The sequence below is a fragment of the Phyllobates terribilis genome, unplaced genomic scaffold, assembly GCF_046119375.1.
Source record: "Phyllobates terribilis strain yellow unplaced genomic scaffold, ASM4611937v1 Scaffold_136__1_contigs__length_4911898, whole genome shotgun sequence".
NCBI classification, from domain to species: Eukaryota; Metazoa; Chordata; class Amphibia; order Anura; family Dendrobatidae; genus Phyllobates; species Phyllobates terribilis.
The window spans coordinates 2,870,494-2,884,231 of NW_027362896.1; the positions used below are offsets into that span (position 1 = coordinate 2,870,494).

The 13,738-nt window shown below is 42.8% G+C and overlaps 1 protein-coding gene across 2 annotated transcripts in view; it reads left to right on the top strand.

The window, feature by feature from the left end:
- LOC141204960 (uncharacterized) overlaps positions 1 to 12,784 on the top strand; it is a 30,423-nt gene extending 17,639 nt beyond the window's left edge. For both annotated transcript variants that reach the window (XM_073663994.1, XM_073663995.1), the window contains one exon: positions 5,770 to 12,784. In XM_073663994.1, the coding sequence (XP_073520095.1) occupies positions 5,770 to 7,136 (1,367 nt within the window). In that variant the 3' untranslated portion in view covers positions 7,137 to 12,784. The remainder of the gene's footprint in view (positions 1 to 5,769) is intronic.
- Positions 12,785 to 13,738: the final 954 nt, after the last annotated feature.

Here is a 13,738-nt window from a genome sequence, read left to right on the forward strand (position 1 = left end):
GCACTAATACTTTCTCTACTCTTCTGGTTAGGACTCATAGTAGCTCCAATGGTCCACCATAAATGAGTCCAACTCCGGTTTAGTGTTGGAGTTCTCCCCTTATACATACGTTGTTGTTGGGGATGTAACATAGATTAAAAAAAATTATTTTTTTTCACAGGTTCCTTCACACTCCGCAGCCAGTTTTCTGTTCCTAATCAGGCCCCATTTTTCAAATCTGACGTGTGTCACTTTATGTGGTGATAACTTTGGAATTCTTCACAAAGGATAATAGGAAACAAATGGACCTTACTAATTATTTTCCAGCTTATTTATTTATTTTACTCGCTTATATACCGTCATTAATTCCACAGCGCTTTACAGACCTTATCGGCACTGTTCTCATTGGGGCTGACAATCTAAATTCCCTATCAGGATGTCTTTGGAGTGTGGGAGGAAACCGGACAACCTGGAGGAAACCCACGCAAACACAGGGAGAACATACAAACTCCTTTGTCATTGGTGGGATTTGAACCCTGGACCCCAGCGCTGCAAGGCTGCAATTATATAGTCAAAGTATTGTCTGATCTCATCAGACAGTACTCACAAAGGTGAACACCACCAGATTACAAGTAAACAATTAGGAAAGGGAAAAGGTTGTGAGTAAAAGTGAAATTCTTTACTAAATAATAATATTAAAACCTAGCAAATCATACATCCCATTAGGGATGTATCATGGATCATGATTATATAAATGGAGTCATGATCCACTAAATTACTGATAGTCAGATGGTGAATCAAATTATTAATAAAATAAGCCCCTAGCCAGTGTCCCTTATAATTAATGGCTGGGTTTATGCTTACAAAATGAATGCCATAGATTATATCAAGGGTGTGCTGAATTATGATAGTATCCTCAGCCAGGAGAGATTTTATTAAATAAAGGTTCAATTTGCCAGTGTGAATTCAATAGTAAAAAATTCTCCTAGCCCGTTGGATACACTCCCCATATTATAAAGTGACTTCAAAAGTGTGGCAGGTCTGATAGAAGTGTAATGAGCCCTTGTACAGAGGTTATCAGGGTACACTATTGCACCTGTCACACAATCTGTGTAATGGATCCTTAATAATTCCACTCGCATCTCCAGTCGTGCTGTCAGCAGTGAAATAACTCCGGCAATATAACAGGCTTAGCCAGCTTAAGAGCACAAGCGGCTCAGCTATGCCACTGACAGTCTCTCTCACGCTGTCTGCACAAGAATTGATGGTCAGCAGGAGAAGCAAGCCATCCAACTAAGTCACGATCTCCTGGTTGTGCAGGAGATCCAACACTCTTTCTGCCGATTTAGATATCAGATGCGGCTAGCATGTGCCACTATCGGCCTCTCCCACGCTGTCAACACGTGTGTGGGTATGATCAGCGTGAGAGACAATTTCAACTATGTCAACAGTCTGTCAGATCTAACAGAGCTGACAGCTAAAACGGGGTAAATCTGGTTTTATGCCGCACTCTATAGTGCGGTCAAATATGGCATAATACTGTCTGATGAAACTATCAGGAGTCATCCCTGACGCGCGTTTCGCCGGGGATTCTGGATTTTTCTAAGGCTGCAGTGCTAACCACAGAGCCACCGTGCTGCCCATGGTGGCTCTTGATCGCACAATACCCTATATACGGTTGTACACTACTGTCTGAGCACATGGCAGGTTAAGAAGGAAAGGAGCGACATTTAGCTATTTGAAAGCAGATCTTGCTGGAATAGTTTGCAGACACAATGTATTGGGAGCACTGTTCATGGTCACCTGGCAGTTCAAACATAGTGCCAAACCTGTTCGTGGTGGCCATCTCCTCTGTTTTCTAGAGCCCAGGGATTGGTTGGCTCAACATTCTTTAACCCCTTTACATGGATCTGGAGTTACACAGAGACCCCTAGGCTTGGGCCACGGTGTTACCTGCTGTTCTGTGGAGTGAGATGGGAAGAAGAATAGTCAGGTAGCCGGGTCAGAGCCAGGAGGACAGAGAACATACAAAATTAGAAGACACGAGTAGTCAGTAAACGGGCCGAGGTCACAACAGGAAGCAAATACACAAGCCGGGAGCTGATCACAGAGGACTGAACCAGAGGAGAACAAGGCTGTATCTGGCAGCTTCCGGCAATATGCTTCCAGCTTTAGTAGGGTGCGGTGCTTTCCAAATGGCTGAAGCAGGGAGCAGATTACTCCAGCTGGACAGCACACACCCATACTGCCAGACTGGATGCTACTACTGGTCCCAGGAACCCTAATATTAGTGGCTGGACAGAGCCTGCGCCTTCCAGAGCTTCTGGTTCTGACGTCTCCTCCATCACCAGCGCAGTCTGCAGGATGAATATCTGTAGGTAGTGATTCACCGCACAATCCTTTTGGTATGCAAACAGTTTATTTCACATATGGTGATTCAGACCTAAGCGCTGACCTAAAAAGGTGCAGGGATATGCGACACATATCAATTTTAATGTTTCGACCCTGTCAGAGTCTTATTCGTAATGTCGCTGTGAAAAAAGAGAAACAATACATAAATGTGAAGACACATATATATTTACATATATACAGAAATTATATACATGAGCCTTTTCTATGCTCATCATGAATGTACTTGTAATTGTGCGACAATCTTCAGCGGCTTCTAGGACATCCGTCCTGCAGATAAGTATTGCTGATATTCTGGGCGCATGGTTAGTCATTGGTAAAAAGATGGGACAATGGAAGCAAAAAGATTAATGATTAAGTGGAGGAGCAAAGGAGCCGGAGGAGGGCCAAGGAGAAGAATGATAGAGCTTAGATGGTAAAGAAGTTAGGTATAGGGCAGAGACATAAGGAAAATGGGTCACCAAATAGATGAGTATAAAGTTATGTTAGGTATGGGGCAGAGACATATGAGGAATATAGGTCCCCACTCAGATAAGTAATAAAGCTTATTAAGTAACAGGGCAGAGACATATAGGGAGTACAGGTCCCCAAACAGATCAGTATAGAGGCATGTTATATGATCTTGCCAGGTGGCTTGCCTGACGGCTCAAAATGTGCTGGGTGGGTACCTTTAATGGAGCTGTGAACAGGCGCTCCCGCACCTTCATCTTGTGCATCTGTCTCTTGTTGCGGTTGGAGGGTTTATGTATATTTCCGTGATTACCGCCAGACCGTAAATGCGTGCGCTCAAACTCGCCCCCCCCCCCCCTGGAAGTTGCGTCACAGGCAGGTGATGTGGCAGAGAGAGTGGGTCTGTTGGGGCAGGCCTGTCCTCCCGTATGGCCGTGTCACATGTGTAGCATATCCATGGCGTCTGGTGAAGACTGCGCATGCGCGTTAGGCTATATGCGATAGTTCTGTTATGGTAATTTTTTTAGAGAGGAGTATCGCTGGCAGGTAGGCCTATTATTCCTGCAGCAAGTGGGACAGTATCCTCACACTGTCGGGGAAAAATGAATGTACAAAGTATGTATAATAATTCACTAGCGCTGGAATAAGACTGGAGATATACTAATGAGATAAAATGTACGAATGTATTAGTATTTGTTTAAAATACATTACAAAAGTAAAATCAGGGGTATAAAAAGGATAAAATATAGCCTGTCGGAGATACGGTCAAATGTGGAGGGTAGAGTGGTGGGATAGTAATTTTCCTCCTGTATTTCAGATAATTTGTCCGGTTGAAGTTAAGGTCTTGGTAGTAGTTTCTTTCCTTTTGAAGACAAATGGTTTAGAATGTGGTGTGCAGATAGCAGGAGTAACCGATCTTACCCGCTGGTGAGGAAGGAAGGATGGTTAGTGGTCCTCTGTGTTGGTGTATTTTCTCGGTGGTAGAGAAAGCTAAAATATTGAAAATTAGTTAATTTCAAAATTATATCTACAGGTAAGGGTTTGGTGGTACCACACCTACCGGGAAGAAAAAGAGGATGTTGGTAGATGGCTTTTTAAGAAGCGAGTTACTATTGTCCAAGTGGTCTTTTTGGTCCGGTGACTTTTAGAATCAAAGAAACAATATAGGTAAGGTAAAATAGGTTAGAATAAAGAACATATAATTTTATTAGGAATTGTAACTTTTAATTAAATCAATTACCTCAGGAAAGAGTCCAGGGGTGACTTGGAGAGAAAAGTGCTTATTATGGCACGTTCGTGGTGTAATCCATTTTAAACCGATAAAATATACAAATTTATTAGTATATCTCCAGCCTTATTCCTGTGCTAGTGAATTATTATACATACTCAGTTCTGTTATGTTGTCATCATGGTGTATCGATGAGGGGCAAAAGTGAGGTTGATCTGGGTGGGGAATAAAATTGTGCTGGTTGGGTCAATTGGTGCTGTGGATGAAAGGAATAATGGAGGGGGGTGGTGTAAGGAATATATGGAATCCTGTATGAAACTAAATAGTGTGAGGCCATGCCCCTTGTATGTAATTAGGTTTGCTAGAATGATATATGGGAGCTGTGTGTAAGAGGGTGAGGAGAAGGGAGAGGGGAAGGGGTGGAGAGGGAGATAGGAGGGGGAAGCCAGGGGAGAGGGGAAGGGGGTTTCTGGAACTCACCTGGAGAGGAGGAATAGAAGAGGTTGTAGAGCTGATCTAGTGTGTCTGAAAAAAAGATAATCAAGTTAGCCAATCTATTTCATGGTTGAGACCCTCTGTCAGTGTCTGGAGGGTGTGTATCCAGAACCACTCCCGTTGTTTAAGGAGTTTAATATGGTTACCACCTCGTCTGGGTACTTGTTCGATCACCTGGAACCTGAGTTGTGATACTGCATACCTGGCTCTTGAGAAATGATGGGGTAGTGGTAACAAGGTTTTGCCGCAACAAATCGTGGATTTATGGCTGGCAATATGGTCCCTGATGTGTTGAGTAGTTTCCCCTACGAATAGTAGACAACATGGGCATTTGATTACCTACACCATAAAGTCAGATTCTCTGCAGAATGAATGAGGACAGGTATGGTGAAAGAAGCAGACGTCTCAGCAGCAGATCTCAGAGGAGATGGGTCACACCATTTGCAGAAGCCCTAATATGACAAAATGGCAGAAAACCAGAGCAGTAGAAATTCTCATAAAGTGACTCCATTTTGAATATTATAACCCTCAGTGAATTAATCTATAGGAGTAGTGACTATTTTGACTGCACAACCACTTTCCGGAAATTAACACGCAGTGCATGTTGGAGCGTGAAAATTGCAAATATACTATTTTATTTCCCAACACATAGTGCCCAGATTGTGCTCCAGGAGACACACACCTTAAATTAAGTGGGTTCTTCTCCCTATAGTAATGCCGAATACATGGATGCTAAATGTGGTTTGGGCGCACTGCAAGGCTCTGAAGTGAGGGGGAGATCTGACTTTGGGAGAGTGGATATTGTTGGATTGGTTTATGGAAGCCATGTTGCTTTTCAAGAGCCTTTGAGCCACTAATAATGTGGAAACTTCTGTTTTTCCACTGACAGATGATGGGCCTGAGTGGGGACTTGTTTTTTGTGAGATGAGTAGAAGTTTTTCTTGGTATTATTTTCCCCTACATAACATTTTTTGATGGCTTTTTATTCCATATTTTGGAGGCAGAATGAACAAACAGTTGAACACCACGCTCTACTGGTTCATCCTATGAGGTTTTATATTAGGCTGTGAACTGTCATTGTCTTGGTAAATCATTCAATGTTTTTACATAACTTGCCATTTCTACAGACACTTTAAGTAGAAATGCTCAAAAATATAAAACTCAAGGATATTTTATTCAAAAATAATAATTTGTTTTATTCTTGGCAGATGACTGTACCAGGAGATCAGAGGAACAGCTGACATCTTCAATTTTTAAATCTGATGATCTTGAGATCCCGCAGGATACAAATGAAGTGAATGCCATTACTCCAGATATCCCATCATCCCTTCACAGCGAAGATCTGTCATCTGATTCTTTAAAACAGGTCCTGTCTTCTGATTCATTGCTGACTACTAAGGAAAATCAAAGTCACAAAAGAGGCATTAAGAAACAAACTGCACCTAAAGCAACAAAGCCATTTTTACATTCAGAATATGGAAATAGTCTTCTCAAAAAGTCTTTTCTTAAACATCAAAAAACGTACACAGCAGAGAATAGATTTTTTTGTTTCAAGCAGGGGAAATGTTTTAACCATAAATCAGATCTTGATAGTCACCAGAGAAGTCACACAGGGGAGAAGCTATTTTCATGTTCAGAATGTCGGAAATGTTTTACAGAGAAATCAAGGCTAACCAAACATCTGAGAACTCACACAGGGGAGAAGCCTTTTTCCTGTTCAGAATGTGGAAAATGTTTTACAAGGAAATCAAATATTATCGTACATCAGAGAACCCACACAGGGGAGAAGCCTTTTTCCTGTTCAGAATGTGGAAAATGTTTTACAGGGAAATCAGATCTGAACAAACATCAGAGAACTCACACAGGAGAGAAACCATTTTCATGTTTAGAATGTGGGAAATGTTTTGCAAAGAAGGCAAATCTTATCAAACATCAGAGAACTCACACAGGGGAAAAGCCATTTTCATGTTCAGAATGTGGGAAATGTTTTGCAATTAAATCAACTCTTATTGCACATCAGAGAACTCACACAGGGGAGAAGCCATTTTCATGTTCAGAATGTGGGAAATGTTTTACAGAGAGATCACATCTTATCAAACATCAGAGAACTCACACAGGGGAGAAGCCTTTTTCATGTTCAGAATGTGGAAAATGTTTTATCCATGAATCAGATGTTGTAATACACCAAAGAACCCACACAGGGGAGAAGCCATTTTCATGTTCAGAATGTGGAAAATATTTTGCAAAGAAATCAAGTCTTGTCGCACATCAGAAAACTCACATAAGTGATAAGCCTTTTTCATGTTCAGAATGTGGGAAATGTTTTGGAAATAAATCAAATCTCATTGCACATCAGAGAACTCACACAGGGGAGAAGCCATTTTCATGTTCAGAATGTGGGAAATGTTTTGCAATGAAATCAAATCTTGTCAAACATCAGAGAACTCACACAGGGGAGAAGCCTTTTTCCTGTTCAGAATGTGGAAAATGTTTTAACCAGAAAGCCCATCTTTATAGCCACCGGAAAAATCACACAGGAAAATGCCGCAACTACACCCAACTGGTTTCTGTATAGACTAAAAAGACCCTAGCTGCACAACTTAAAACACCACCTCAGATCTAACTCCGTAGTAGGCCATTGAGGGTTTTCTTGTACCTCCTGAGGAACCAGAGGGGAGGCCGCAACACACTGTCAACAAGTGGAAAGGAAAGTGTGAAGTAAGATATAAAAACTGTGGGTGAGAAACTAAAACACATTCATATAGGGCAAAGAAGTCAAGCCAAGGAGAATCAAAAATAAAAGGAACAAGTATGACCTCCCAGAAACCTAACTGTGGAAAAAGCTGCTGGAAGGGAAAGCAAACAGACGGAAAGGATAGTTTCAGCTTTTTGGTGAAACTTACAAAATTCATCCTCACCCACAATTACTTTGAATTTGATAACCACATATATCTACAGGAGACTGGTACAGAAATAGGAAGTGTAATGGCTTAACAGTATGCAAATTTTCATGACCAAGCTTGAATATTACTTCTTGTCCTCATGTCACATCAGGCCTCTGGCCTACTACCTACTACTAATTGACTATAGTTTAATCATCTGGACATATTCTGAGCAACATCTAAAGAAGTTCCTTGAAGTTCCTTCATCCCACCATCAACTTAACACTCAACTACTTCTGTACTGAAATTAACTTTTTGGACACCATCATTAAGTTACATAACAATGAAATAGAGACGTCCATGTACCAGAAGCCAATTGACCGTCCAACATCCCCTAAATGGGTCAGTTTCCATACAAAACACATAACCTCTATTGGCTACAGCCAGGCCATCCGATACAGTTGGATATGTTCCAACCCTATGGACAGAGGCAAACACCTTGGTGGCCTCAGAAACACCTTTTTGAACCAGGGCTACCACCAAACAACAATTGAAAACCAGATTGCAAGAGCCACCAGAATATCAAGGAATCATCTACATTTCAAAACTAAACAAGAAAGCAACCGGGTGCCTCTCGTAGTCACCTAAAATCCAAATCTGGAGGTGCTAATGGGAGCTTCATGGAAATTACAACCATTATTACAAAAAGATGCCCGATTACAATCTATATTTCCAGACCCCCCACTTCTGTGATTTAGGCAGTCCTCTCCAACAGCTACAGGAACTTTTCTCTGCAGCCAGAAAAAAATGTAAAACATGTCTATTTATAATGACCACTGACAAGATAAAGATTCCCAACCCCCATCAGCACCACAAGATCCCAGGTGCTTTCAGCTGCATTATATCTAATATAGTGTACTTAATTATATGTACCAAATGTTCAACTGGGTGTCTGTGTGTAGGGAAGACAGGGCAAAAACTTAGAACAAGGATGAATTCTCATCGCCACCCAATAAAAAAAAAAGAATAGATCTACCTGTGGCCAAACATTTTTTATCCCTGATCACAGCACCGTGGACATGAAATTACTTGTATTAAAATGTAACTTCAAATGTCAGAGAGACAAAAAAAATTTGGGAGTACAATCTTATGACAATCTTTGACACACTGTCACGGGTGTATCAGAGGTGACAGATAGTCACCCTGCAGTTGGTTGCAGGAGATCTCTATGTTTGGCATTACAGACCTCTTCTTAGAGGAGAGGCTGTCTCTAGGACCTAGCGGCTACCTCCCTCTGACTAATTAGCTCTCTGGCCTGGGTGTATAAATATCTGGTGTGTCTGAGAGGGAGGTGCCGGCTATATTCATTTCTACTTGTGAAGGCTTAGCAAGAGCAGTACTGCATCATCTCTGGAGCTTGAGGCTGAGTGCCCACTTGTCTGGAGTTCGTCTAAAGCTAAGCAATCTCCCCCATGTTTGTCTACCCTTGTTTTCTATAGAGTTTATTGAGATCGACTAGTGCTCATCTCCTCCCTTCCCTAGCCTTTGCCATACGCCAGGGAAAGCCAGGGTGAGGCACACGTGCGGTGATTGGCGAGGAGCCAATATAGTAGCTCAATTGTTGAATATAGTGACGGTAGTTGAGACAGGGTGACCCTAGACCAGACTAGGAGGTCTCCACTTTCCCCTTTCCCTAGTGTCTGGGCTCCTTTTCCTTCTTCCCTCTGTGTTCACTTAGTCTTTCCCACATCTGGCGTGACACACTCAGAGCAGCAATAAATGTATGTATATCGCATGGATTTATGTCTTTCTACATCAACTAAGGAATGTGCTCCTCAGAACATTTTGGGACCATCACAATCATGGACCAGACCTCAATCACAGGAAAACTTTCACAATCCTTATCTATGAACAGTGGTAATATTTACGGCCACAACTGCTTCTCCCTCTTCAATACTGATAGTTCTGCTTCATGTCACTTGTCTTATCTATTGCATTATTCCTGTGCCCTGCTGTGTATGAATATGTGGCTATTCAGATTGTGTTATAGTATGCCTGATGAAGATACCTGAGTAGTCTTGAAAGCTTGCAATTTGTTACCATCTTTTCAGTTAGCCATTAAAAGGTATCAACCACTGAGTACTCTCAAATCTTAATATTTTTCTATCTACTGGCTAACACGATACAATGATATATATTTTTCCTAAAATTTTTGCTAAACTTAAGAAATGTGTTTTTTCTGTTCAGGAAATTTCATTCATGGGTTTCATTTTATCGGCTGATGGGTTTAAGATGGATCCAGGGAAGGTTTTTATGTTATTATGGTTTTCATCCCCATTTTGGTGAATTTTCTAAGATATATGTTCTGAATGTCCTGGGGTGGAGGTCGCCATATAGAAACATGGGGATGTTACATGGGTTGAAAAATAACCTAGGTCCATCAAGTTCACCCTTTTTCCACCAATTATAATTTTTTTGTCTCTAAATTATCTTTAACCCACAATGTTATATGTACTGAGGAAGTCATCCAGCCCTTTTTTTAAATTTGGTAGTGTTTACCATTACTACCTCTTATGGTAGAGTGTTCCACAGTCTGACTGCTCTAACTGTAAAGAACCCTTTCCTGTTTGCCGAAATGGCCATTCTTCCACCTGTAATAAGTGCCCCTTAGTCCTTAGTATGGTCTATGGATGGAATAATAGAGAGGAGATGATTGGCGAGCACTCTGTCACAGCTGAGGTGCAGATGTAATGGGCATCGGCTGCAATAGTTCAAATATGATTCATCGCACACAGGGAGGTGAAGATGCAAAAATTCATTATTAACATAACAAATAAAGAAATAGAAGTATCAAACCAGTCGTGGATGGCAACAATACAAGACGTTTCGGCCTATTAGTTGGCCTTAATCATTTTGGTCGCTACTGTAAAAAAGAACAGCCTTGTTTAGGTCATACCATAATTATGGCTTTCTGCATGGACATGGGCAATGATCCCCTCAAAACATGAATTGTATATCTCGAATAGCAGTGGTAGTAATACTTCCTTATGTCTCTTATATACTTCCACTGGAAGGCCATCTGTTCCCAGTGCTTTATCGTTGGACATTGAGCTCAGTGCCCATTCTAGATCTTGTATATTAAGTGATTCATCTAATAAATTCTGAGAGTCTATGGAAAGGACCGGAAGCTTTAGAAACCGCTTCTTCCTTCCTGCATCTGCAATGTTACCTGATTCAGCAGGTCCGGAGCTGCTTTCAGCCTGTTTCGATCAGCCGGCGTTGGATCTGTAATCATCACACATCTCCCAACTCCTGAAACACCAATTGCTCCTGCTGCTTAGTATGGGATTTAGCTGCTGAGATTTATTTTGGAAATATTCCTCTAAGGTCGGCCTTCATGGCTTCCCATACATATAAAATAGAAGTTGTATTTTTTTTTAATCACAAGATTGTCTATTTCCCCTTCAATTTTCCCTTAAAAGTCTATGACTTGCATCCAAAAGGGGTTTAATTTCCCTGTGGCTCAGGGGCATGGCCTGGCCGGACATGTGAGCGGATGTGCGGCAGAAGAACTTCGGGGATAAGTAGCGGATGGAGTCATCCAAGATGGTGCTGGCGCTTCTTCAGCAGCTACAAGAGTGGGAAAGTTGATTTCTGCAGGCGCAGCACTTAGGCTGGCTTTGCTCGAGTTCCAGGCTCGGAAGCCTAGACCGGCAATGCGGCACATATACAAATTACTGAGGAATCTAACCGCTTCTCTGCGCGCTCAGAGAAATTTTATAATACTGCTGAAAATGACTCTGAAAGTTCCTGCGCCCTGCAGCCTCAGTCAGAACTCGCTACTCTCCATCAGGACACAGATTAGCACATAACTGAGCCTATGATAAAAGATGTATTTATGGCTGTAACACAGTATGGATCTGCGCTATCTTCACTCAGCAGCCAGATGGGGGAGATCAAAGAGGAATCTACCTATATGAGGCAAAGGCTACAAAAAGTTAATGACCGCACCACAGCAGCAGAATTGGTGATCTGGAGGATAAACAACCTCAAATTATCCGGTACACTCATAGACATGATCAACAGATTTTGGCCTTATTATCTAAGACAGATGTTTTAGAGAACAGACTCAGGCAAACTAACATAAGAGTGGTCGGTGTCCCTGAAAAAACTGAGGGCAATAACCCTACTGAGTATTTTGAGAAATCGCTGGACTCTTTGTTTGGGACTGACCACCTGTCTCTTTGCTGTTGAGAGGGCACATAGAGTGAGACACCCTCAATAAAGGAGTGGTACTGCAGGTGGGGACCACAGACCACATCTCAGTACCAATGCTTTATGGCTGATGTTTTGGCCACTTTTGAATGTTGGTTGTGCTTTCACACTCGTGGTAGCATGAGACAGACTCTACAACCCACAGAAGTTGCTCAGGTAGTGCAGCTCATCCAGGATGGCACATCAATGCGAGCTGTGGCAAGAAGGTTTGCTGTGTCTGTCAGCGTAGTGTCCAGAGAGCTACCAGGAGACAGGCCAGTACACCAGGAAATGTGGAGGGGGCCGTAGGAGTGCAACAACCCAGCAGCAGGACCGCTACCTCCGCCTTTGTGCAAGGAGGAACAGGAGGAGCACTACCAGAGCCCTGCAAAATAACCTCCAGCAGGCCACAAATGTGCATGTGTCTGCACAAACAGTTAGAAACCAACTCCATGAGAGTGGTATGAGGGCCCGACATCCACAGATGGGGGTTGTGCTCACAGCCCAACACCATGCAGGACACTTGGCATTTGCCACAGAACACCAGGATTGGCAAAGTCGCCACTGGCGCCCTGTGCTCTTCACAGATGAAAGCAGGTTCACACTGAGCACATGTGACAGATGTGACAGAGTCTGGAGATGCAGTGGAGAGCGATCTGCTGCCTGCAACATCCTTCAGCATGACCAGTTTGGTTTGGGTCAGTAATGGTGTGGGGTGGCATTTCTTTGGAGGGCCGCACAGCCCTCCATGTGCTCGCCAGAGGTAGCCGGACTGCCATTAGGTACCGAGATGAGATCCTCAGACCCCTTGTGAGACCATATGCTGGTGCGGTTGGCCCTGGGTTCCTCCTAATGCAGGACAATGCCAGACCTCATGTGACTGGAGTGTGTCAGCAGTTCCAGCAAGATGAAGGCATTGAAGCTATGGACTGGCCCACCCGTTCCCCGAACCTGAATCCGATTGAGCACATCTGGGACATCATGTCTCACTCCATCCACCAACGTCACGTTGCACCACAGACAGTCCAGGAGTTGGCGGATGCTTTAGTCCAGGTCTGGGAGGAGATCCCACAGGAGACCATCCGCAACCTCATCAGGAGCATGCCCAGGCGTTGTAGAGGTCATATAGGCACGTGGAAGCCACACACAATACTGAGCCTCATTTTGACTTGTTGTAAGGACATTACATCAAAGTTGGATCAGCCTGTAGTGTGTTTTTCCACTTTAATTTTGGGGGTGACTCCAAATCCAGGCCTCCATTGGTTAATAAATTTGATTTCCATTGATGATTTTTGTGTGATTTTGTTGTCAGCACATTTAACTTTGTACAGAATTGTATTCAATGAGAATATTTCATTCCCTTTATTTTTTTGAGCAGTGTATATAAGAAATTTGGAAACATCCTACTTCCTCACTTACTGACTACTTTTCAGGATGTAATTAAGTAAGGGGCTTTGCCTCATTCAACGCAGGAGGCAGTGATTATAGTCATACCTAAGCCAGGTAAAGATCCTTTACTTCCCGATTCATACAAGCCAATATCTTTGCTGTCAACAGATACCAAGATCATAGCGAAGGTTCTGGCCTCTAGATTAAATACAGTAATATCTACAGTAATCCATACTGACCAGTCAGGCTTCATGCCTGCTAGATCCACAGCTGTCAATATTCGACAACTGTTTCTTAACCTTCAATTGCCGGTGGATGGTGATAGGGATAGGGCTGTATGCTCACTAGATGCCGCTGAGGTGTTTGACTCTATTGAATGGGAATATCTTTCGGCAGGAATGGAAACATTTGGTATAGGGTCTGGCTTCATATCATGGGTTAAATTACTATATGGTAGGCCTGTGGCCAGAATACGAGTGACTGGACATCTCACCTCGACCTTTGGGTTAAGTAGGGGCACATGGCACGGATGCTCCCCATCTCCCCTGCTCATTACATTGGCCATTGAGCCCCTGTCAGCGATTATTAGGGAGCATCCTGGTATAATTGGGTTCCATAGGGGGAATAGAAATGAGAAGGTTGCTCTCTATGC